This window comes from Dendrobates tinctorius, unplaced genomic scaffold, assembly GCF_039654945.1.
Source record: "Dendrobates tinctorius isolate UK_male_01 unplaced genomic scaffold, ASM3965494v1 ptg000022l, whole genome shotgun sequence".
NCBI lineage: Eukaryota > Metazoa > Chordata > Amphibia > Anura > Dendrobatidae > Dendrobates > Dendrobates tinctorius.
Window position 1 is genome coordinate 115,744,185 of NW_027361690.1, and position 25,900 is coordinate 115,770,084.

Genomic DNA, 25,900 nt, shown 5'->3' on the forward strand with positions numbered 1-25,900 from the left:
ACAGATTCTTCAATAAAAATCAGTGTTTTATCAGCAGGAGATTATCACTACAGGACTAGGTGACTCGTGCCTGGTCAACTGCTCTGTGTAACCCTGTCTCTCCACTGGTTGACAGAAAGCTGCCAATCAGTGATGTCGGCGGCAGCAGAAAACTGTGATCGTATCAAAATGACAACATGCAGACCAGAAAGTGACACATCACTGGAATCATGATCTTCACCCTTACATCATGCTGCGCTCAGAACCAGAATCTATGGTTACAAAATGTGATTAACATGGAGGCAATTGTGTAAGAAAAGTGTGGATGATGGAAGAATTCCACCAGATGGCCAAGGAGCTGCGACACACAGCCCCATTTATAGGGAATGTCGTACATGTACAACTCAGCACCTGCCTGTAGGATAGGTGCTCTGACCTTAGGGGGTGCCAAAGCTGGGACCTCCACCAATAAAGGGGCCTTAGGGCCTTCATTATGACTAGAGCAGGGATATAAGCATTTGCCTTGCCACCCCTTTCAGAGTCTGTGGGACTGATGGAGACAGCCAAGCATTTTCTTATCTCCGTCAGTGTCACAGACAGGCACATACACGCCGGCACTGCATTCATTCCCCGGAGCTAGGTAGATTGGTAACTGCATCGACGACAGAGGGGATGGGCAGCTTGGTAACAGTCGTATGCAGTTTCCCCATGTCAAGTCTGCGTTATAAATAAGATTATTCTAGAATTCACCTCCATAACAGGCAGAGGATACCTACTATAGCCCAGGCCGGGCACAATGAAGCTCCCGCTTACCCCACGTCTCTTAATAGCCTTCCTTAACAGAGTAACCACATCTCTTCCTTCCACTCCGGATGCCTTGAATCCTTTAGTCCAGTTCACCAAGATGCTCTGCAGAGAGATTAATTGGAACAACTAACATTATGCTGGAAAAACTTGTGAAAATGTCAGACTCCATATCTAAAACCCCAGGGCTTAGAACGTTGGGGTCAGGAACAAGAACCCCATTATTATGGATTTATAAATCTGTAATTGCCATAATGAAGACATTCAAAATACCTGCACAAATACCCTATAAACTGAGGAGTCCCCAATTAGCCAGATCAGCTACAAAGTATTAGGACTGCCCGATGGGCATCATGCAATGCTTACTTTGTCCTGTGGTGGCACTGTAATTCTAAACGTTCCCCAAGAGATCACAGGCCATTGTTTGCCTGCAGCACCAGGACGCCCTGCCATCTGCTTTACTCATAACAAAAAGGGATTATCCAAAGGCAGAAAATATGTTTTTTGTAGGCCACCAATGACAGCCATTGATCTGCCCCTAGCGGCCGTAGTGCAGATTAGCCTAGACCTTAGTGTGTATAGTTGTGTCCCCCTGGCTACGTCTGTCCTCAGCTTTTAATATAAAAGCTCTGGTGTCCTGATAATGATCTAAGAAACCTGAAAAAGTTCTACAAGGAAATGTCCATCACACTGGACTGTCTGCCACTCACCTCGTCCAGTTTACTCTGGTGGCAGGGGAACGAGAAGGTGAATCCCAAGGGCAACGTCTTGTCTTTGATGTGCAGCTTGTCCATGAAGTTGGCCAGACATTCAGCAATGTGGTCAAACAGCTGGAATTGGAGAAGGAACACAATATGAGAAGTAATGGAGACCAATCTAGGTTACCCTGAGAAGACCCCAAAGACAGGCTTCCAGCTTCATGATCCAAATCAAGACCTCAATCTCCAGAGATCGCCGTCTGTACTGAAATCATGAATGTTGGCCATATGGAACCAGTCGTAGGGTAGGTTCATAAGACTGATGTCACCAAAACCGTCAAAATCAGACTTATTGATCATTTTTCTCTCAGGCATGGAGAGAATAAAAAAAAAAAAAAAAAAAAAAAAAAAAAAGTTTCTCCACTTTTTCCATTCTGTCAGTGTGGACTGACTGCACTTGATGACATCAGATTTTTTTCACGGACCCATAGACTAGTATTGCCAATTTTAATCAGACATTGATCAAAAATCGGACCGCTCCGTTCAAGAAAAAGAGACAAAATAATATCGGACAGGTGCACAGGCTCATAAAATATTATAGGCAAGAGTGCTAGCCATGAATACCACGGATAGCACTTCCCCCAGAAAGCCGATCGCGTGCACTATCCCTTAGTGCTACAGAGTCCACAAGGGGCCACGTGGCTACCACAACATTGGCCAGTCACAGATTTCCATTACGGCAAGCACGTATTATCTGATAACATGCCCCCTGTCTATAAAGGGACATTCAGTCGCGGCCGGCAGAACGGTTTTCTTTGTCCAAGCCCCCAACAAAACATGTCAAAGTGATTCACGGCATTAAAGATGGCAGGAGCCGGGCAGATCGGAGCCGGCATTGTGCGAGTTATTGTATTTGGGCATTTGTGCTATTATTCTGGAAATCACTCGTTGGCAGAAAAACGACACTTGCGTGTGACGGGGAGCAGCGTGCAGCCGGCGGTGCTGAGGGGGGCACATTCTGAACTTTGGCTGCATTCAGCATGACTCCCCTCAGTCATGTCATTGTATAGTAATGTATAGGAAAACTGTTCAAGTCACCACTTACACACGACCTGTACAAGATATACGGCCATGGAAAATTACATGATGAAAAAGAAAACTCCTAGGCAAATTAAATCCATGAGTTGCCCACATGAAAAAATTCCAGTCACCAATGTCTCTCTTTTTTATCTGCGCTCTTACCCGTCCTCCGCTGCCCCTCATCAGGTCTTCCGGTATGGCATAAATCTGGTTTTCCATTTCCACCTTCTTCATTCCATTATCAGAAACTTTCACCCGAAGGACTCGAAAATTCGTTCCTCCCAAGTCCAAAGCCAGAAAATCTCCATTTTCTGAACAAAATAAAGAACATAGGAGATGTATGTAATCCAAAGAGTTTATTAGTCGTCTCTCCATCGAGATAAAATACACATTTCCAAGGTCTGGATTACTATAGGGAAGTGGCTAAATGAAGAGAACAGAAGTCTAGGAGCTCATGGATATGTGGCGCCCCTGAGGCTCAGTCGCCACAGAGGTACTGCACCTCCTTCTAAGGTGTGGTGCCCCACCATCCAGGTAAGTTGGGGGCTCCTGACCACGCTCCAACACTCGCACCCCACACAACAGAGTAGTTCAGCAAAGCCACATTGCGGCTCCTTGCTTAGAGTGTAGCAGAGCACCTTTGGTGGCTCCCTGCTTGGAACACAAAACGTGCTGGGAGGCGGGTGGAGAGGAGAATACATAAAAGAGCAGGGAGGTTTAGGATTACAGGTCAGTCTGAGGGAGGAAGTCACTCAGAGAGGAGTGAGGAAAGGAGATCCCTGGAAGAGGGATGGAGGAAGGAGTGCTGCAGCTGCCTCAGTGACCTGAGCCAGCTGGCACGGGAAAGGAAAGAAGGAGAAAGACATTGAACTAAAACCTGATCTTCCATAAGAGGGAAAGAATAGTACAGAACGAAGGAGTAGAAGAGAACAGAGAGGACGTGGGATAGAGGAAGAACCCTGCTTAGAAGTTCTAAGCGCAAGGTCGGGGCCCGGTCCCCGAGGTTGTATGGACACTAATGGTTCTGCAGCAGACACCGGTGGAGTAGTGGGCTTTAAATGCACTACTCCCATCTAAGACATGGGGGCACAACAGCAACTTGGATAGTGAGCCGGGACTCAAGAGTAGGGAGTCCCTGAAGCAGGCTACAGCTGTCTGCCATACAGGTAGAGTTCTTGGGAACATCTGTCAGGAGGCACTCCAGTGTAACTCAGTACTGGGAGTACTTCACACTTAAAGGCGCTACAGAGGAGATGTTCAGAAAGGCACATGTTGGCGAGCGTGGAAGGGAGCACTCCATCGGACTGGGAGGTTAGGTGAGCCTCTGCCCCGGAGGACACAGTACGGAAGCAGGCAACTGTGTGTACTACAGACTGTGAGTAAAGCTTTGGAACTACAAGCCCTGATGTCCTCCATTCATTCCTGCGCCAACAAACCGGGTACCGCTACATCTGGGTACCAGCATCTACACTGCCCTGGGACTACAGCTCCACCTGTGGGGAGCTTCACCATCTTGGCTGCAACCCACCATTAGTCCCAGAGGATCTGCATGCAGCGTCGGCTTAACACCTCACTTGCCGGACACCACAGGTGGCGTCACGAACTATTCATTTAACTACATTCCACCATTCACATTTTCCTATTACTTGGGCGCCCAGGGCCACGGTCCGGGTCACCGCTGCTGTGACACATCCCACTGACACCGGCCCGGTACCGAGTACCCCCGCAGCCCTGGGAGGGCGACCCAGATATTCCCAGAACTAATCATAAAAGTCCAATGAAGATGTAGGAACAGGAAGACGCCTACATCCACATTGTCCTTTTTCATGGACATCTTCTGGGGAAATGTGTCTTCAGGGTCTGGAGATAATTGGGATATTCAGTAATAATGATTAATGTATGGAAGACACCAATAATTCTGGTTATTTATGGAGGCCAAAAAAAGATGTCATCCTACACAATATACAGGCACTACAAAAACTACATCTCAGAAAGGATCTAACCAGTCTCCAGACCAGGGGCTGGGAATAGTCACATCATCACCTAGAATAGCAACATCGCTTAGGAAAAGTCAACATGGGTGGGATATGACGGATTTTAGTGCAGATTCTGCACCAAAATCCAGAAGCTGTCCCCCTTTGGGAGTACCGTAATTTTTTTTTGTTTTTTTTTTTCTTATTGCATGTCATTGGGACTTAAAATCATTTTTTCGGTTGTGTTTCATTAAAATTTTTGCACGGTTTCCTTCTGTAGCCTCCATTAAGGCCGGTTTCACGCGTCCTGATATTTCCGGTACCGGAAAAAACGGAGCTGGAGATATCCACGTCTGTGTGTCAATTTGTCATATTCGTGTGGCATCCATGTTTGTTTCAATGTTAACCCTATGACTTTTAAAACACACACAGATGGCACATGGATGGCATACGGACGCCATCCATGTGGGGTACGTGTTTACACGGACCCATTAACTTATAAGGGTTCGTGTGATCCGTGCTGTCGCTCAAAAACGGACATGTCTGCGGGAATGAGTCTACGTGTGTCTGTGTCACCACATGTACAGGAGACACTGACGTGTGAAACCGGCCTAAGTAAACTAATAATCCATCAGTCAGCTTGTAGGGATGATCGGATGGGAGACTTTGTAACCCTGATGATCTGTCTTTTTCTGAGCTCTTCTCTGCTGATTTATCACCACCAACCACAAAAAAGTAGAATGTGCAGGAAGACAAAAATCCGGTAAAAGCGAAATGATACAAAACTCTTAATAAAGCCCAATTGCAAAACTGATTTTTAGCCAAAACAATTTTTTTTTTTTTTTTTTTTTTTTTAAAAGCACCAAAAAAATGTTTCTGATAAACCACATACCGGTACATTGCATGAGGTTTATGAAATCCAAAGCAAATGTAACAGGAAAAACCCAGTGTGTGCTACTTTTTAAGATGATCTGTATAGAAGAGCCAAGGATTGGCCCCACTGGATGACATGGAGATCTGGGGCAGTTCACAATGCAAATTTGCAGCAACCACGACGGTGGTGTAGGTAAAATTATTGGCAATGCCAACTAGTTGTCCTCTAAGGCTATGTGCACACGTTGCGGATTCTGCTGCGTTTCCGCAGCGTTTTTTTCCGCAGCAGTTCCGCAGACATGGTACAGTACCATGTTATCCAATGGCATTTCAAAACTGCTGTGCTCACGATGCGGTTTTTTCCGTGCGATTTTGCTGCGGTTTACAAACTGCAGCAGGTCAATTGTTTGGGCGGATTCCGCAGCGGTTTCACACCTATAACATAGTAGAGGTGTGAAACCACAGGGCAAAACCGCAGGCTAATCCGCAGGAAAACCGCAGGTCACTTTACCGGCGGTATTACCTGCGGATCCGCGCGGAAAAACCCGCAGGTGAATCAGCAGCGTGTGCACATAGCCTAAGAAGAAAGCTGGCAATCTCGTGACATCCAATCGCTCAAGAGTGGCACTGAAGGGCCCATATCCTTCGTCTTAGAGGACCCCATAATGGTGCACACAGACGTCAATGGAGCATGCAGCCTGCTGGTATAAACGTGAATCAGCGTCTCCCATAGTGAGACCCTGCTTGGCACGGCCTGGGATGAGCGTAGACGCCCTGGAATGACCCCAACTCTCCATCCCAGGCAGTGGATCTGCTGCGCTGGCAGTAATATGTAGGATTACACCATTGTGCTCCTACAATCAGATGGCAGCACAAACCAAAGGATACCAACGGATTTAACCCATTAAAGCTAGATTGCTGTGTGAAAACAACCATGTTGATCGCACCAGTCAGATCTATTTCAGAGGTTTAAAAATGAAAAAGGGAGAGAAAAAAAAAACCCTACAACAGCACCACGTCTTTCCTCCATCAGTGAGGCGATGAATTCTGCCTGACAACTGATAGAAAGCCATGTAGGTTAGTTGGGGACTGGTACACATCAGAAAGGGACAGCATGGTATACCCATTAGAGGAAAGTTACACCACAAAAGGCGCCAAAGTCTTCATTTATTACAGGAGGAGCAATTAATTTAAAAAAAATCCCTATAATGGCTGTAACTTAGCAGCAGATACTGTTAATAACACTGCCTTGTAGGGGCTTGACTGGAATTTCTTGCATATCAAGTATACGTCACTATCTAGGCTTTGCTATTAGTTGGCTGCAGTCTCACTATGAAAACTCGTCTAATCCAACCCTCGGGCCCCGGCCTCGTACAGGGTGTGTGCACTGAGTATCTGTCTAGAGGGACATAGCATTTTTTAAAACTCTTACCATTAGGCAAACTGGATAGTAATCCAAATGACTGTGTCCCGAAATCATTTTTCTCGGAGAACCAAAAAGGGCCAAGCAGATGAAATCCCTTAACATGCCTGATCCTCCTTTCCGCTGACACCTGTTGTCCTTAGAACATCCGGTGTCGCCATAATTGGAGGGTTCAGCTAATATGCATATGTATGGTCAGCATTACTTTTGAGCTGTTATCCAACAGTACCCCAACCATACTCGTTCTTGGGTAGAATCTAATATTCTGTTGAGCTGTCTCGCGATTACCCTGGTCTCCTCCAGTAATAGCAGCTGCTGTCTGACAGTCGCTAATGACAGTCCAGATCCAGGATGTGACAGGCGAGACTCAGTTTGGTCGTGATGGGCACTGCCGCCACTTTGTGCCTGCCCTAGTGGTATATACAAGGCTCAATGGCTGATAGTATCATATAGAGGAGATCCACATGGAAAGCTGATGTCCAGCTGGTGTCCATGTGTGACCATCAGAATAGTCTCCTCTAGGCCATCGTTTCCCTAACTCCAGGCCTCACGGCCCGCAGCAGGTCATGTTTTCAGGATTTCCATACTATTAGCCAGGTGAGAGAATCGCTGTTGTCTTGATGATACTTCCACCATCTGTGCAATACTAAGGAAATCCTGAAAACACGACCTGTGGGGCCATGAGGACTGGAGTTTGGGAAACTCTGATCTAGGAAGACATTAGCCATCATGCTCACTTTTACTACTTTTGATATAAAGTGAATCAGTCTTGTTAATATTTCATCTGGGTCATAATCTTAATTTCTACTTATAATAAGTGGAGCCCAAAGGATCTTGTAACACTTCAGATATTAGAGGTATCGTATAAGGTCTGCGCACAAAGCAATCACAGGATTTACAGTTGTTGCTCCGTGCACTTTTCCACCCTGTTCTGATGTAACTATTGTCCTGATGGGCTGACGTCTCACATGCATGACAGCAGCGGCTTTTCTTACATGACACCGGCCCTATGTATTCAAACAATGGGTGCCCAACCTGTGTAAACATAATGGAAACCAATAACCTGAGCTATTCCTCTATGTGCACAGCTGTGGAGAGGAGACATGGCTGCTCCCACCACACAAATGCTCTTTTGAGTTACTTTGATCTGCTCTGAATCTGGGAGCAATCTGTGGAAGACATTCCCCACTGCACAGGTTCACACCATTAAACAACATGTATGTAAGTACTTGGATAAGAATACAGTAATTAACCAGAGTCAGCATGGGTTTGTAGCAAACAACTCATGCCAGACTGACCTAATTTCCTTCTATGATTGAATCACTGACTGGGTGGATTAGGGAAATGCTATAGTATATCTCGACTTCAGCAAAACATTTTATAAAGTATCCCATGCTATCCTTATTGAAAAAGTGACCAAAAATGGGACTGACAAGGCTACAGTTAGATGGATTCATAACTGTCTCAGTGATCATACTCAAGGAGCAGTAATAAATGGTTGAACATCCAATTGGAAAAGTGTTTCAAGAGGGGTACCACAAGAATCTGTCCTGGCCCCAGTTCAACATTTTTATAAATGATCTAGAAACGGGAGCTGAAGGTAAACTAATCAAATTTGCAGGCGATGCAAATCTAGGAAGGATAGCTAAGGGTACCGTTACACCTAGCGATGGACCAGCGATCCCGACCAGCGATATGACGCGGTCAGGATCGCTGGTGCATCGCTAGGTGGTCGCTAGTGAGCTGCCACACAGGCAGATCTCACCAGCGACATCGCTGGGGACGGGGATCTCTACTTACCTGTCAGACGCGGCGATCCTGCGTCCTCCCGCCCCGGCACCAGCAGCTTCTCGCGCGATCAGCGATAATCAGCGGGGGAGCCGGTCGGAGGTAAGTATCACATGCAGGGATATCGCTAGCAATATCGCTGTAACGTCACAAAATCGGTGACTTTACAGCGATATTGCTAGAGATATCGCAGTGTGTAACGGGGGCTTAACACTCGAGAAGACAGAAAGGTTTCAGAAGGATCTAGATAAGCTTGAACAATGGGCAGCGACTAATAAAATGGTATTTAACAGGAAGAAATGCAAAATTCTACATCTGGGGAAGAAAAATGAAAATTACATCAACTGAATGGGAGGAAGCAACAGCATGTGTGAAAAAGAATTGGGTATACTAATAGATCACAGACTGCACATGAGTCAACAGTGTGATGCAGCAGCAAAAATGACAAACACAGTTCTAAGATGTATTAAGGAAAGTATAGAGTCTAGATCAGGTGAAGTAATTATCCCCCTCTACTCCTCCCTGGTTAGACCTCATCTGGAATACTGTGTCCAGTTCTGGGCACAACATTTTGACAAAAAAAAAAAAAAACACTGAAAAACTGGAGCAAATTCAGAGAAGAGCTACCAGGATGGTAAGCGGACTGCAGAGTATGTCCTACGAGGAACGGTTAAAGGATCTGGGAATGTTTAGCTTGCAAAAAAGAAGGCAAAGAGAAGACTTAATAGCTGTCTACAAATATCTGAAGGGATCTCTCAGTGTAGAGGGATCATCTTTATACTGATTTGCACATGGTAACCCGAGAAGCAATGGAATGAAACTGAAAGGGAGAAGATAGATTAGATATTAGAAAAAACTTTTTGACAGTGATGCATTTTTGACCAATGAGTAGAACAGGTTGCCTCGAGAGGTGGTGAGTTCTCCTTCAATGGAAGTCTTCAAACAGAGGCTGGACAGACATCTGTCTGAGATGGTTTAGTGACTCCTGCATTGAGCAGGGGGATGGACACGATGACCCTGGAGGTCCCTTCCAACTCTAACATTCTATCAGTTTAGCCAAGAAAACCTTGAAGTGGCCCCATCAGCTCTCCCGACATGTCTGTTTTATTCTGTGTAATAAACTTATGAGTAAAATGACAACTGAGAGTTACAAGTTGGGGGTGGGTCACTGAATACTTACACTGTCCAATCAGTGCAGCTAGTATTACACTGTATGAACACGCCCCTGTGATATGGCAAGTGGTAACCCCAGTTGTCGGTTTATGCATGTTTTAGGCATGAATAACAGAGGGGCTGAAAATGTAAAATAGCAAGAATGGAACCACAACAACTGGAATTTCATGGAAAAAAAACTGACATGTCAGGAGAACTGACACATCCCCTTTATCCCTTACATAAGGCCACATATGACCTTACTAGTGAGAATGGTGACATGCCTGTGCTGCCATATATCTTGGGCAATGTTTATTAGAGTGGAGTCTTCCCAGAAACAAGTTGTTCACATGGACAGACATTGACATAACGATGGTGGCATGTGTAATGGTGCCATCATGTTGGATATTACTAGGAGTAGAAAACACAGTGTGCACTACTGTAGTGGTGCCAAGTTAGGTTCCCAAACCATATATGATAAAATGAAAACCTGGCACTCAACTTAATGCTTGGTGAGGCAGTTTATTGTAGTACCAGAAAACGTTTCGGTCAATATAGACCTTCATCAGTTACGTGCTAGTATGTTTGAAAGTAGCTTGAAGGAGGGCGCTTTTTATGTTATTCACTGATAACGCCAGTAATCAAATGGTCAGAATGCTGCTGTAACGCAGGATAATCTTAATGGTTGAAAATATCAGCGCAGCCTGGTCCTCCTGGACTTGGGTAAACACCACTTGTCCACAAGTGGTGTTTACCCACGTCCAGAAGGACCAGGCTGGTGTTATCAGTGAATAACATAAAAAGCGCCCTCCTTCAAGCTACTTTCAAACATACTAGCACGTAACTGATGAAGGTCTATATTGACCGAAACGTTTTCTGGTGCTACAATAAACTGCCTCACCAAGCATTAAGTTGAGTGCCAGTTTTTCATTTTATCGGATATTACTATGAGGACATACTATGTGTAGCTTCATTATACAGTCCCTCTTTTACAATCGCAGACTCCCGATATGTGTCATTTTTACTGTTTGGAGCAGTAATTTGCACAGCTCTCTCCAAATCTGACTATAATATCAGTACACACAATTGGCATGCTTAGACGGCTTTAACAGACGCTCCATTGTGCTTTACAAGGGCAATAAAACGATCCTGCAGCGATAGCAGGATATGTTATCAATGTGGCAGCCATGCACCGTGCCAGCGTACCGGAGTTTTGCCGACTACAGTCCTTCCAGTGTTTTAGCACAAAGACATGTTTCTACGAGGGAGAGATTCACTGCCCAAAGACATTCTTGTGTTTGCATAATTGCCAAAATGCCAGGCTGTGGCACGTCTGCTGCTCTAAGTATAGAGGACGGAAACCACAAGGGAATCTTACAAGGGAGCAAACATATGTATTGTGGTACTGGAAAGAGGAAAGGAGCTTTCCCTGGGATGAACAGCTAATCACCGGATCATTTTTGGGGGGCATAGTCTGCTTTTGTACACTACAGCATGAACTACAGTCTAGAATTGGGGAATTTTCTACTCACTGTTTATAATGGAGCGGATGACCCAAGAAAGCTCTTGGTACATACACCCAACATACCCATTGACGCCTCTCCATCCAACATAGACCACCTCCAATATTAAAGTCTTTGTCTGTGGGTATTTGTTTCATCATTGTGGTAAGAACAGGGGAAAAAAAAAAAAAAAAAATGCTACCAGACATGTAAGAGAAAAAAAAAAAAACCTTTTATTATACTTACCTGAGGGGCGTCTGGTCCGAGGGGTTTGGCTCTTCTTGGTCCGGCACCTCCCATCTTATGATCGCCGCCCTCCTGCTTCGTGTAGCTGAAGCACCCCTGCATCATCCACACAGTCTGCTCGGCATCGTTCTCCAGCACAGGCGTACTGATCTGCCCTGACTAGATAAGTACACCTGCGTAGGAGCCGAGGAGTCTGTGTGGATGATGCAGGGACGCCTCATCCACGCAAAGCAAGCAGGAGGGCGGCGATCATAAGATGGGAGGTGCCAGACCAAGAAGAGCCAAACCCCTCGGACCACACCGCCCCCCAGGCGAGTATAATAAAAGGTAAATTTTTTTTCTCTTACAGGTCGGGTTGGGGGCAGATATACAGCATTATAGAATGCTGTAGCTAAGCCCTGAAAAGTGATGGCCGTAACTTTTATCGGCCAAAACTGGTGACAGGTTCCCTTTAAGGTAGTCATGTTGCAATGTAAAATGGCAGATTTCTCGACATTGCCTGCTGTGGGGGCAGTTGAGACACAGCCTACATGTGCATGGTGTCTGTGCCGCTAAACATAATGGTTGGGCATTCACTAGTCCTGGAAATCCATCCAAATTTTGAAGAAATGAACCTCCGCACTCCAAGGGATGCAATCATAAAATCATAAGTAGTTTTTTTTTGTAATGTCAGCATATCGCCCCAGCGTGTGCAATGACCAGTATACCAAAATAAAACTACGGTACATAGGATTTCGGATTGCATCCCTTGGAGAGTCGAGGTTCCTTTCTTCTACTCTATGTTCTCCCCTAAATAGGTGTGTTTCCTCCCACTTTCCAAAGACATCCTGATTGGGAATTAGATGGTGAGACCCAATGGGGTCAGCGATGATGTCTGTAAAGTGCTGCGGTATATGTTGGAGCTGTACAAATAACAAGATATAAATACCCATTAGATTGTCATTAAATGAACCCAACCTCAACACTCCACTTGTCAACATGGCTGACAAAAACATGGCCCGAATTCTACGACCATGCCGATTCAGGAAAAACTTGGTTCCTCCCCTCCCATACTCTGCATCCAATACTTCTCTCACTTGTAAAGTCAGATATTATGGGAATAGATATTTTCGAAACGGATCATAAAGTTGTTCCAACACCATTATCAGTCTGGCTTCAAGGTGGAGCTTTAGACAATGAATTGGTCTAAAATAGACAATTGCATTACGTGTCACACTATCATGAAGTTCTAGCATTGTCCCTTTTGGTGTCACACCTGCCCCGACCTACCTGTGCCATCTGGTGTGGACCGGACAAATGTGGGCAGCATCTTCACACAGGCGGTGGGATTGGTTTCTGTCCCGAGTCCTTTCTCCATCTCCTTGCCAAATCTATTCGATACCTCCAACAGGGTCTCATCAGAGAGGCGCATGTGGTAGAGGTACTTGTCCACCTGGAGAGAAAACACAACAGTTGGCTGTGAGCTTCTGCTGCTAATTTCTTCTACTGGTTTCCCACAGATCTGAGCGGACTTGATACCAAAGCCAAGGCATGGCTGGCACACGGGGGCACCCTTCACGGTATAGATACTCTATGTCCTCTAAGTCTAGAGACAAAAGCCGGGCGTGCTGCTGTTTACGAAATGTTACCATATATGATAATAGGATGCTAATAAGAAAGAAGGAACAAAAGAACGTCTGAGACAGAAGGAGTTAAGCAGTCCATGATGATTCTGGTATGGCCTGTAATTACACTGTAATGGCAGAACACTCCCTACAATACCTAGTCACGCTTTCCGTCTTCTCCAGGATGTCCTGAAGCCAGAACTCAGAGATTGTGTTAATCCTTAAATAATGAAGATGTAACCTTAGTGCAACATAGACTCAGAGCTAAAAAAGCCTCCTGGTTGACATCAACATCTCCAGTCACCTGGTAAGCGGCCGTGATGACCATGGCAGTATCGGGCTATGGTCTGTCGAAGACGCTGCCAACGAAACAGAACATAGAGGGCGAGGTGTACGCTAAACTGGACTGGAAAAGGCCTTACAGGGAAGTCTCATTGTGTCCTCCTGCCTGATCCAGTATCACGTGTTACATAAGACGGCCATTCTCTCAGGGTGGCATCTACCGTTAGCGCCCAACAGGCGACTCACCCTCAAAACTGAACAGCTCATAGAAACAGCCTTTCCCTGCAAAATTAAGTGAGATTGTTTTCACAGGCGAAATATGTAAAATTGGTGTGGCTGTGGATTTTCATGCAGTCTTAAACACACTAGGGGTGTTGTTTGAGACTTAAGGGAAAATGTCAACAGGATTTCACCTCACAAACTATTTATATGCGCATATAGCCCTTTCATAACACAAGTACAGCAATACCTTTACATGGCCAGTCTGTTACCGCGGTACTGAGAAAGCAGTGCTTAAATTTATATGCAAATGAGGCTAAAGATCTATGGTAGATCTCAAGCCTCTGTCACCCCAGCTCCACTTCCTTCTGCTTAACTGATGGTTCCTTTGCCTGAAGTCACACAGCATAGAGGCTATCAAGCAGAAGCAGGCGGCATTTGTCGGGGAATAGAGCTGGAGTGACAGAAGCTGCATGCACATACTGTATATTCTGGTCTTTAAGCCAGACATGGTATTATCGCTCAGCTATTTTTGTTGCCTATGTTGTATTAGCACATACAGCCCAAGAAAAGAGTGGCACTGTCTTGTGTTTGGAAACACTTATTTTTCTAATGGTTTGGGAAATTTCAGCCCTGTAAATCCTGTCTGAAGAAAGCCATGGTCACACGTACACTGCCTCACTACTCACAACATCTATAGTAAGGATAGATGATAACGGATTGTGGATCTTCCTCTTTACGCCTATGGTAATCTGTAAAAACATATCTACAGTAGTGCCTTTATTCCAGATTCTGATAGTCAAGAAAGTCTGATTATACGGCATCGTTTCCACTTCAATAAGGTAATAACTGTACTGACTACTAAAGTGTTAGAATTAAAATTATGTGCTTTTCCTACTGAAGGTTTCTTCACCATACATGTCAGAGAGGAATGGTGCAAAGCGCAGGATGGGCACGTACTAATATATACCGCACATACGATGCGTCAGTACACTGCGACTAATGAATGCACAAACTCCAACACTGCTGCAAATATTAAAAACGTAAAAGGTACTTAGCGGGGTTTTTTTGGTCCCTGAAGGTGTGCAGGCCCTATTTTTTTCCTTTTTGTGCAGTACATATTGGGGGAGTGTTGCCCCCTCCAGGGCTCAGTACCCTTATGCACATTTTGCCCACTTAAGATTTAATTCAGCGCTACACCTAGTTTCCTTCTCACTCCCCATTCACATGAGGTTGGTTTGGCACACAGAGAAGTAACTTAGTGGCTAGGGACCATCCATATTAAAAAGGTCACCTTGGCATGGTTGGCGCTCTTTGATCATAAAACGCAAAGTACCTTTACATTTGTAACGTTTTGCAGCAATATTGGAGTTCATGTATTCATTAGTCGTAGTGTGCTGACGTATCGTGTATATGTGGCGCCCTTGAGGCTCAGTCGCCACAGAGGTACTGCACCTTCTCCTAAGGTGTAGTGCCCCACCATCCTGGTAAGTTGGGAGCTCCTCTCCGCACTCCAACACCTGCATCCCACACACAGGATAGTTCAGCACTGATCACATTGCGGCTCATGCTTAGAGGGTAGCAGAGCACCTCTGGTGATTCCTTGCTTCGTAACACGAGATGTGCTGGGAGGTGGGTGGAGTTGAGATCCATATAAAAGAGTGGGAAAGTTTAGAATTGGAGTTCAGTCCCTGAGAGGGCTCAGTCCCTCACGGGTCAGTCTGACAGAAGGTCGGCGGAGTAGGAAGCCACTCAGTGAGGAGTGAGGGATCCCGGGAAGAAGGGATGGAGGAAGGAGTGCTGCAGCTGCCTCAGTGACCTGAGCCAGCTGGCACGGGAAAGAGAAGAGAAGGAGAAAGACGTAGAACTGCAACCTAAGTTTCCATAGAGAGAAAGACAAGTACGGAACGAAGGAGAGAGAACAGAGAGGAAGCGTGGGTTGGATTGGAACCCTGCCTATAGGTTCTCAGCGCAAGGCCGGGGCTCGGTCCCCGAGGTTGTATGGACACTTATGGTTCTGCAGCAGACACCGGTGGAGTAGTTGGCTGTAAATGCACTACTCCCATCCAAGACTTGGGACACAACAGCAAACTGACAGAGCCGGGATCCAGGAGCATCCCCGAGCAGGCTACAGCTGTCTGTCATACAAGTAGAGTTGTTAGGAACATCTGACAGGAGGAACTTCAGAGAACCACGGTACTGGAGCTCTTCACACTAAAAGGCGCAATAGCGGAGTCGTTCAGGAAAGGCACATGTTGGCGGAGTGTTGGAGAGGAGAGCCCTGACTTGCCCTGGAGGTTGAGTCCCTACCCCAGAGGACACGGCATGGAGGCAGGCACCAGTGTGTACCACGAACTGTGAGTAAAGATTTGAAGCTGCAAGCTCTGGTGTCCTCCATTGATTCGTCGCTAGCACCTTCAGCACCGCTACATCTGGGTACTTACATCTATACCCTTCTGCGCCTCTCCTCATCCATCGCACCTACACTGCCCTGGGACTACAGCTCCACCTGTGGGGAGCTATACCATCTTTGCTGCATCACACCATCAGTCCCAGTGGATCTGCAAGCAGCGTTGGCTTAACATCTTACTTGCCAAACACCACAGGTGGCGTCACGAACTATCCATATAAACTACATCACAAACATCACCCGCCATTGATATTGGGCGCCCAGGACCACGGACTGGGTCACCGCTGCTGTGACATTCTCCCCCTGACACCAGCCCGGTACCGAGTACCCCACAGCCCTGGGACGGGGCGACCCATATATATGTTAGTGCATTGGCCACATAGCAGATTTCTGCACCCGTTTATTAATATTAAAGGTGTGCAGACCCCATTTTTTCTTTTTTTTTTGGAGCACGTACTAATGTTACTTTGTGTGGCCATCTCTATTCCTCCAAAATACATGGAGAATGGGGCCCTTGAAAGAGTAAATGAGTTAAAGATGGTGGTTTGCAAACAAGTGGGAAAAGTGTATATGATACTGTGCAGATTGCAATATTGAGAATGCTAGGAGCTCAGCACCTGTGTGATGCTGCGGCGTCCACCGCTAGTAAAATGTACGAGAGCGCACAAAGGTGGTGGTTTGTGCATGTGGTTCTTCTCATTGTAGTTTATGGTAGTTGTAGGATGTTAGGCCCTAATTACCCACATATTCTGCAGAGGAGAGAACCACGTGGACTCATGGTTCCCTCATCTCTGAAAGTGATGACTGGTCACAGAACATCCTCACCCTCCCAGTAGGTGGAAACCCAGAGCCGAGATCAGACATTTATGACATCTCAGAAATATATGCCATAAAGGTCTCGGATGGCCATAGCTTTACTATTGATTGCCTCTGCTGAAGTGGTTCAATGTGGCCTGGAACAAAAAACGTTGTGTGTCTCCAGCTTCAGACATCCTTGTGAAATGTCCATTTCCTGTTTGATTTTTTTTTTTTCAATCGAACAGCCCACGGACCCATTGTGTAATGGCAGATTCTGATCCTCAAAATTGGATGAAAATAGGACACGATTCGAGTCTGACAGATTTCACTCTCAGATCTGTGATTGTAACAGATATTGGGTAGAATGGATGTATTCAGATTAGTGATGAGCGAGTATACTCGTTGCTCGGGTGTCCGCCGAGTATTTTGGAAAGCTCGGAGATTTAGTTTTCGTCGCCGCAGCTGCATGATTTGTGACTGCTAGACAGCTTGAATTCATGTGAGGAATGCCTGTTTGTTAGGGAATTGCCACATGTAATCAGGCTGGCTAGCAGCCGCAAATCACAAATCATGCAGCTACTGTGACAGAGACAATCTCCGGGCACATCCAAATACTCGGAGATCGCCCGATGCTCGGGAAAACCAGAGCAATGAGTATACTCGCTCAATACTAATTCAGATGAGTCTGACTGCTTTCTGATATATAAAAAAAAAAAAAATTATTATACATTATATATATATATATATATATATATATATATATATATATATATAATATTTTTTTTTTTTATATATATATATGGCAGCACGGTGGCTCAGTGGTTAGCGCTGCAACATCTGCAAGGAGTTTGTATGTTCTCCCCGTGTTTGCGTGGGTTTCCTCCGGGCACTCCGGTTTCCTCCCACACTCCAAAGACATACTGATAGGGAATATAGATTGTGAGCCCCACCCGGGACAGTGATGAAAATGTGTGCAAACTGTAAAGCGCTGCGGAATATGTTAGCGCTATATAAAGATTTATTTTATATATATATATGTATATATATATATATATATATATATATATATATATATATATATATAATGGAGATTGCTCCCGGGTATGTGACCGCAGCCTAATAGGTAAAACTTATCAAGGTGTTCTAAATATGTGATCCCTTCAGAGGTCCCTTTCGCTGAGCGCAGGGGCTGAGAAGTGAGCCCACTCTCCTAGATTTAATACCGTCTTGAGATAAGTGCTATAAAACGAGACACAAGCGTCTTCATGGGAATGCTATAGGTAATTAATAGTTGTGTAAGCCACCGCCACGCCTGCCAGAAACCGGTCCGCTCTCTAAACAAATGATGCTCCCACAGCACATGCTGCGCTCTCTCCAGGCTGGGGCAGCAGCAGTGCAGGAGGTGGATGGTGAAATGACTCAGTTTCCTCCAGCCAGGGTGTCTGGTTTCAGCCCAATGTACGTGACAGGGGGAGAACTTCTAACTGCAGAGGGGTTTTCTCGGAATAGAAGAAATGGAGGAGTGTCCAAACCTTACTACTATTCCCATTCTGCTAGTCAGGATATAGTCATAGTTGTTCTTCTCTATAGATTTTTTAGATGTATAAATTATGGATACTAAACATTGCTGCGAATGAAGGATGCAATCTTGGGACTAACAGGAAATATTTACAGTTGTGGCCAAAAGTATTGACACCCCTGCAATTCTGTCAGATAATACTCAGTTTCTTCCTGAAAATGATTGCAAACACAAATTATTTGTTATTATTATCTTCATTTAATTTGTCTTAAATGAAAAAACACAAAAAGAATTGTCCTAAAGCCAAATTGGATATAATTCCACACCAAACATAAAAAAGAGGGTGGACAAAAGTATTGGCACTGTTCGAAAAATCATGTGATGCTTCTCTAATTTGTGTAATTAACAGCACCTGTTACTTACCTGTGGTACCTAACAGGTGTTGGCAATAACTAAATCACACTTGCAGCCAGTTGACATGGATTAAAGTTGACTCAACCTCTGTCCTGTGTCCTTGTGTGTACCACATTGAGCATGGAGAAAAGAAAGAAGACCAAAGAACTGTCTGAGGACTTGAGAAACCAAATTGTGAGGAAGCATGAGCAATCTCAAGGCTACAAGTCCATCTCCAAAGACCTGAATGTTCCTGTGTCTACCGTGCGCAGTGTCATCAAGAAGTTTAAAGCCCATGGCACTGTGGCTAACCTCCCTAGATGTGGACGGAAAAGAAAAATTGACAAGAGATTTCAACGCAAGATTGTGTGGATGTTGGATAAAGAACCTCGACTAACATCCAAACAAGTTCAAGCTGCCCTGCAGTCCGAGGGTACAACAGTGTCAACCCATACTATCCGTCGGCGTCTGAATGAAAAGGGACTGTATGGTAGGAGACCCAGGAAGACCCCACTTCTTACCCCGAGACATAAACAAAGCCAGGCTGGAGTTTGCCAAATCTTACCTGAAAAAGCCTAAAACGTTTTGGAAGAATGTTCTCTGGTCAGATGAGACAAAAGTAGAGCTTTTTGGGCAAAGGCATCAACAGAGTTTACAGGAGAAAAAATAAGAGGCATTCAAAGAAAATAACATGGTCCCTACAGTTAAACATGGCGGAGGTTTTGGGGTTGCTTTGCTGCCTCTGGCACTGGACTGCTTGACCGTGTGCATGGCGATACGAAGTCAGAAGACTACAAACAAATTTTGCAGCATAATGTAGGGCCCAGTGTGAGAAAGCTGGGTCTCCCTCAGAGGTCATGGGTCTTCCAGCAGGACAATGACCCAAAACACACTTCAAAAAGCACTAGAAAATGGTTTGAGAGAAAGCACTGGAGACTTCTAAGGTGGCCAGCAATGAGTCCAGACCTGAATCCCATAGAACACCTGTGGAGAGATCTAAAAATGGCAGTTTGGAGAAGGCACCCTTCAAATATCAGGGACCTGGAGCAGTTTGCTAAAGAAGAATGGTCTAAAATTCCAGCAGAGCATTGTAAGAAACTCATTGATGGTTACCGGAAGTGGTTGGTCGCAGTTATTTTGGCTAAAGGATGTGCATGAGTTTAGTTTGCACAAAAAGAGCGGGAAGAGTTTAGGATTCGGTCAGTCAGGCAGAGAGTGACTGAGGGAGTCTGTGAGAGTCTGTGAGAGAAGATCCCCTGAGTGGGATGGATGAAGGAAGTGCTGCAGCCGACCTAAGTGACCTGGGTCCGCTGGCACAAAAAATGGACATTGATAGAAAGCCTGACTCTCTCCATAAGAAGGAAAGAATTTGTACGGAACGTGAGGAGAAGAAGGGAACTAAGGACTAGGGTTAGAGCAGAACCCTTCCCAAGTTCACAGCGCAAGGCCGGGGTCCGGTCCCCGAGGTTGTATGGATACTAATAGTCGTGCAGCAGACACCGGAGGAATAGAAGTTGTCACCACTTTATTCCCACACCAGACTTGGGGGCACAACAGCATCGTGAGTGAGCCGGGACTAGGTAGTAAGGAGTCCCCGAAGCAGGCTACAGCTGTCTGCCGCACAAGTAGAGTTCATAGGAACATCTGACAGGAGGAACTCCAGTGTAACTCAGTACTTTGAGTACTTCATTCTAGGTGCTAAGAGGGAGACGTTCAGAAAAGGGACATGTTGGCGGAGTGTTGGAAAGGAAGACTTCATCTTGCCTGGAAGTTGGCTGAGCTCCTGACCCGGAGGACACAGCACGGATGCGGGCCCTTGTACCACAACAGACTGTGAGTAAAGCTTTGGAACTGCATGCCCTGGTGTCCTCCACTTATTCCTGCGTCAACCTACTAAGCACTGCTACGTCCCCCCGCGCCTGACACTGCACCATCTACGTGTCACTTCACCTACACTGCCCTGGGACTACAGCCCTGCCTGTGGAGGACTATAACATCCTTGCTGCACCACACCATCTGTCCCAGAGGATCTGTCTGCAGCGTCGGCTTAAAATCTTCATTGCCGAACACCACAGGTGGCACCACGAATCACTCAAACTTTAATCATCACCCACAAGCTCGACATTCCCCTTTTACATTGGATGCCCAGGGCCACGGACCGGGTCACTGCCACTGTGACAACTCCCATTGAAACCAACGGGCCCGGTACCGAGTACCCCACAGCCCTGGCATGGGGCGCTCCATTTATTTTTAAAGATATCCCGACATCTGCCTTTAATATGTCATTTTTTTTACCTGCCCCTGTTCTCCTGAATTTGGCGTGCATTTCCTTTGTTCCCGCTCCTCTCCCTTCTTCAGCGTATATAAATCTAGCCTTTTAAGCCAAGTGGGTAAAGTCTTGAATAGTCCCATAGAGAACAGTAGGAGTCTTCTCTAGGATCACACCCACTTAGCTAAAAAAAAAACTAAAAAAAAAAAACACAAACTAGATTTATAGACCGGGAAGAGAGGACAAACAGGAACAAAAGAAAAGTAGCACAGCGCCATTTACACTAGGTAGTAAAAAACATACATATTAATGGAGAGTGACTAAAGATTAAAGAGGATGGGTCACCAGATTTCAGAATACATTATTACATAACCCCTTAATGAGACTGGTGTACTTACTCTGAAAATCCATGTCAAAATGGCTGTACAATACTGATATTAACATGACCATTTTCAGTCCAGATGCTCTTCCTACAAAGCTTTCACAAAAAGATTATACAGCCATTCTGACAGACTTTCATAGCCAACACATCAGCCTCATCAAATCCACTTTAAAAATTAAAATACCAACAGGCTAAAATGCTGCAGCTGCATTATAGAATGTGTTTCATACATTTATCATGTACTGGCACCATTCAATATAGGATTTTAGATGAGAAGGAATATAACGAAGAGCTGATACAACCACGTGCCGCTCATCTCTGTACTCTGACTCATTTATGCAGATCTATAATGACTCAACTTCATTCAGAAGTCTCGTTATCTTTTCAATGAAATTAAGGGCCTATTACACATAGCAAGATCGCTAGCGATATCGCTAAAGCGTCACCGATTTTGTGATGCAACAGCGACATCGCTAGCTCATCACTACTGGCAACTTTTACCCTCAATGCTTGCCCGAGCACATCGATGTTCACTCGAGTGTCGAGCACGCTCGCTCATCACTAATGGCCACTGGTGACAACAGGTACACTACATACAACGGTAGCTACAAAGATTTTCAGACGCTAATGCCATACGAATTCTAACATCGATTTCCCCTTCGTTGACCTGGATCGTTCCATACAGACTTTCCATTCCTGTCCTTGAGATTTCAGCAAACCTTGAAATGCCATCACCACTCTGCCCATTAGGATAAAGCATGCTCATCAGCTCGCTTGCTCAGAGAATTCTCCTAGAAACACCCTAGCAACCAATAAATTACTATACACAATCCAGCGGACAATGAACATGGAGGAAAAGCAATTATTATCTACAGTGATATGGGAAGTCTGCCAACAGAGAAATTCCCATAGACAGACTGCTGACATCATCTCTTCTATAGAGGTCTATGGTTCATATCGCCTGGCTACTAGAAAAATCAAAATGGCTCCCGGCGTCAATTGTCATTTGCGTTTGAAAACCCTTCTGACTGAATAGGAGGGTCCCCCCCCATTTAGGACGTTCATTAGCCAGTCAGATCAGAGATCACCGTCATATCTGTGCATTACATGGACAGTCCGCTCGCTCCAACACGCCCCATGTAAAGGCTTAGTCACCCTGGTGACGCTGACATATTTCCTCAGGGATCACTGCGTGTTCCAGCAGCGAGGTACCTGTAATTACCCTGAAAGGGGGTCTCCAGGAACAGAAACATGTAAAGAAAGAAAATGTCATTGTGAATACATTCCTTAATACCTTTTAATTACACTCATTTTGTCTAGAGAGGTAATGACAATGGAATTAAGATGGCCGCTGTCTTGTTACACTGACAGAAATCTATCCTACAATGTGAACAGGACTGTGGGCCGTGAGCATGTGCAATATGCATCTCCGCTGCCGTGACCTAGCGACTGTGAAGCTCCCCCAGGGCACGCGCTCACAGACCCCTGAACCGTTAATATTCCAGGACAAGCCTCTGTCATTGGAAAAAGACGGCGGCCATTTTACTTTCTCTAATCATCATTACCTCTAGGCAAAAAGGAGTGTAAATTGCTAATTAAAAGGTGCTCAGGAAAGTATTCATGATGACATTTTCCTTTCTTTCTTAACATTTTTAGACTCTTGGAGACCCCCTTCAAGGGAATACTTCTAGAAAAATGGCGACAGCTCCTCTTATCCATGCAGGTGCGGATTTCTCCTCAGTGCAGCCCAAAGACTCAGAAGTCACACCGGCCCTGGGATTCCTGCTATTGGGACGGTCATCCCTAAGGCTGTGTGCACATGCTGCGGATTTTGCTGCGGTTCCGGCCGCCTCGGACTCGCAGCAGTTTTTGCTGCGGTGTGCAGTACCATGATTCCCTATGGGAATCAAACACCGCAATGCAGACGGTGCGGAGTTTTCCACGCGGATTATCTGCGGTTTTCAATCCGCAGAAAGAATTGACATGTCAATTCTTTCTGCGGATTCCGCTGCGGTTTGCCATCTCCTCCATTGAGGAGATGAAAAATCGCAGGGCAAAACCGCAGAGCAATCCGCAGGTAAAGCCGCAGGTATTTTGACCTGCGGTTTCACCTGCGGATTTTACAAAATCCGCACCTAATCCGCAGCGTGTGCACACAGCCTAGGGTTTTCCACAATAGTGTGGCCATGTTTTATTCCCAGAAGTTCCCTTTTAAATGACAAATTTATATTGATCCCAATTAGAAGCTAAGAATAATCCACTTCCATCATCGCCATGAATATTACAGCCCTGACTGCTGGACTGCAGAGGGATCAACAAACGTCGCCTCACATCAAATCAACGGTGTCACCGTGTTACAGGATGGCACCCGCTCGTGTCAAGGGGAAGGAAATGGTTAATATGCAGACCGAGATCGGGGCAGGATTTTATGTCAGTTTTTTACGCAACTAAACAAACTTCCTGTTTGAGGCGGAATTTACATTTTCCACATTGTGGTAATCAATGCTTAGTGATGAGGAAAGATGGAGCAGGGAAAATCCCACTGTGACATAGGTGTCATCACAGCCATGGTATCGTCACATCGCTTCCCCTCATTACAAGCCTATTACTAGACGTGCACAGGCTGGGGAGGCTGCGTCTTACAGGACGTGCCGCATGAATTACCAGTGTCCTAGAATGCTACATAGATCTCTGCCAGCCCCCGAGGTGACCTCAAAGTGTACACTCTTATGCACTTTACGGTATAACATGTGCACTCTAGCAACAGACACGCCTCCGCCTGCCGCGCTCTGGCAACAGACACGCCTCCGCCTGCCGCGCTCTGGCAACAGACACGCCTCCGCCTGCCGCGCTCTGGCAACAGACACGCCTCCGCCTGCCGCGCTCTGGCAACAGACACGCCTCCGCCTGCCGCGCTCTGGCAACAGACACGCCTCCGCCTGCCGCGCTCTACCAACAGACACGCCTCCGCCTGCCGCGCTCTACCAACAGACTCGCCTCCGCCTGCCGCGCTCTACCAACAGACTCGCCTCCGCCTGCCGCGCTCTACCAACAGACTCGCCTCCGCCTGCCGCGCTCTACCAACAGACTCGCCTCCGCCTGCCGCGCTCTACCAACAGACTCGCCTCCGCCTGCCGCGCTCTACCAACAGACTCGCCTCCGCCTGCCGCGCTCTACCAACAGACTCGCCTCCGCCTGCCGCGCTCTACCAACAGACTCGCCTCCGCCTGCCGCGCTCTACCAACAGACTCGCCTCCGCCTGCCGCGCTCTGGCAACAGACTCGCCTCCGCCTGCCGCGCTCTGGCAACAGACACGCCTCCGCCTGCCGCGCTCTGGCAACAGACACGCCTCCGCCTGCCGCGCTCTGGCAACAGACACGCCTCCGCCTGCCGCGCTCTGGCAACAGACACGCCTCCGCCTGCCGCGCTCTGGCAACAGACTCGCCTCCGCCTGCTGCGCTCTGGCAACAGACTCGCCTCCGCCTGCCGCGCTCTGGCAACAGACTCGCCTCCGCCTGCCGCGCTCTGGCAACAGACTCGCCTCCGCCTGCCGCGCTCTGGCAACAGACTCGCCTCCGCCTGCCGCGCTCTGGCAACAGACTCGCCTCCGCCTGCCGCGCTCTGGCAACAGACTCGCCTCCGCCTGCCGCGCTCTGGCAACAGACTCGCCTCCGCCTGCCGCGCTCTGGCAACAGACTCGCCTCCGCCTGCCGCGCTCTAGCGTGACTCCCACCCCCTTTCCCTGGACTCTATTATCAGACACGTCCCCTTTAGATGACCATACACAGACAGAAGTAGGTTGATGGTTAAACAACCATTGATCAGGTGACCGATCGCTCCGCCATATACATTTTCTTTTCCCTTGCTATTGGCTATTCTAGTGGTTCACAGCAGCCAGACTGATTGTCAGATTGCACCAGGCGAGTAGTGGCCGATGTACGGCCGGAGGAGATATTGGTGACACGCAATGACAGTTCAGGAATGGACCAAAAATGGCAAATATGGCCGACTGCTCTGCAGAAGATCTCATCTGAGGATAGGACACTGTGGTGAAGTCATCCAGCAGGGACCACTTTATTGTAGAAAGATGTGTGGGCGTCAGTGACTATATGGGAGTTATGTGGTGTCCTCCGGCACCTACCTGGGATAGAGGGATGGATGAAAGATAGATAGATAGATAGGTCGCACTTTTCCATGGAAAGAATAATCTTAATTAAGCTAATTAAATCCATTTTTTCATCATGTGACTTTGGAGCGCTGCTGCATATTTTGGAATTTATAATAGATAGATAGATTCTTTCCTCACCTTCTGCACTTGGTCATGGTTGAGCTCTGTGAAGAAGTATGCCAGTAGATGTGAGGCGATCATGTCTGTGGCCGCCCCAGAGATGTAGCAGCTCTGTCCCGCTGCTCCTCTCTGCTCTGCTCCTCTGTTCTCTGCTGCCCGGTGCTCTGCTCCTCTCTGCTCTGCTCCTCTCTGCTCTGCTGCCCGGTGCTCTGCTCCTC

General features: G+C 46.5%; 1 protein-coding gene across 1 annotated transcript in view; it reads right to left on the reverse strand.

Moving 5' to 3' along the window:
• LOC141084369 (hexokinase-2) overlaps positions 1–25,900 on the reverse strand; it is a 41,553-nt gene extending 15,653 nt beyond the window's left edge. The window contains exons 1-5 of the mRNA XM_073569067.1: positions 25,701–25,900; positions 12,788–12,950; positions 2,724–2,872; positions 1,494–1,613; positions 793–888 (exon numbers count right to left, since the gene is read on the reverse strand). Coding sequence (XP_073425168.1) covers positions 793–888; positions 1,494–1,613; positions 2,724–2,872; positions 12,788–12,950; positions 25,701–25,763 — 591 coding nt within the window. The 5' untranslated portion in view covers positions 25,764–25,900. The remainder of the gene's footprint in view (positions 1–792; positions 889–1,493; positions 1,614–2,723; positions 2,873–12,787; positions 12,951–25,700) is intronic.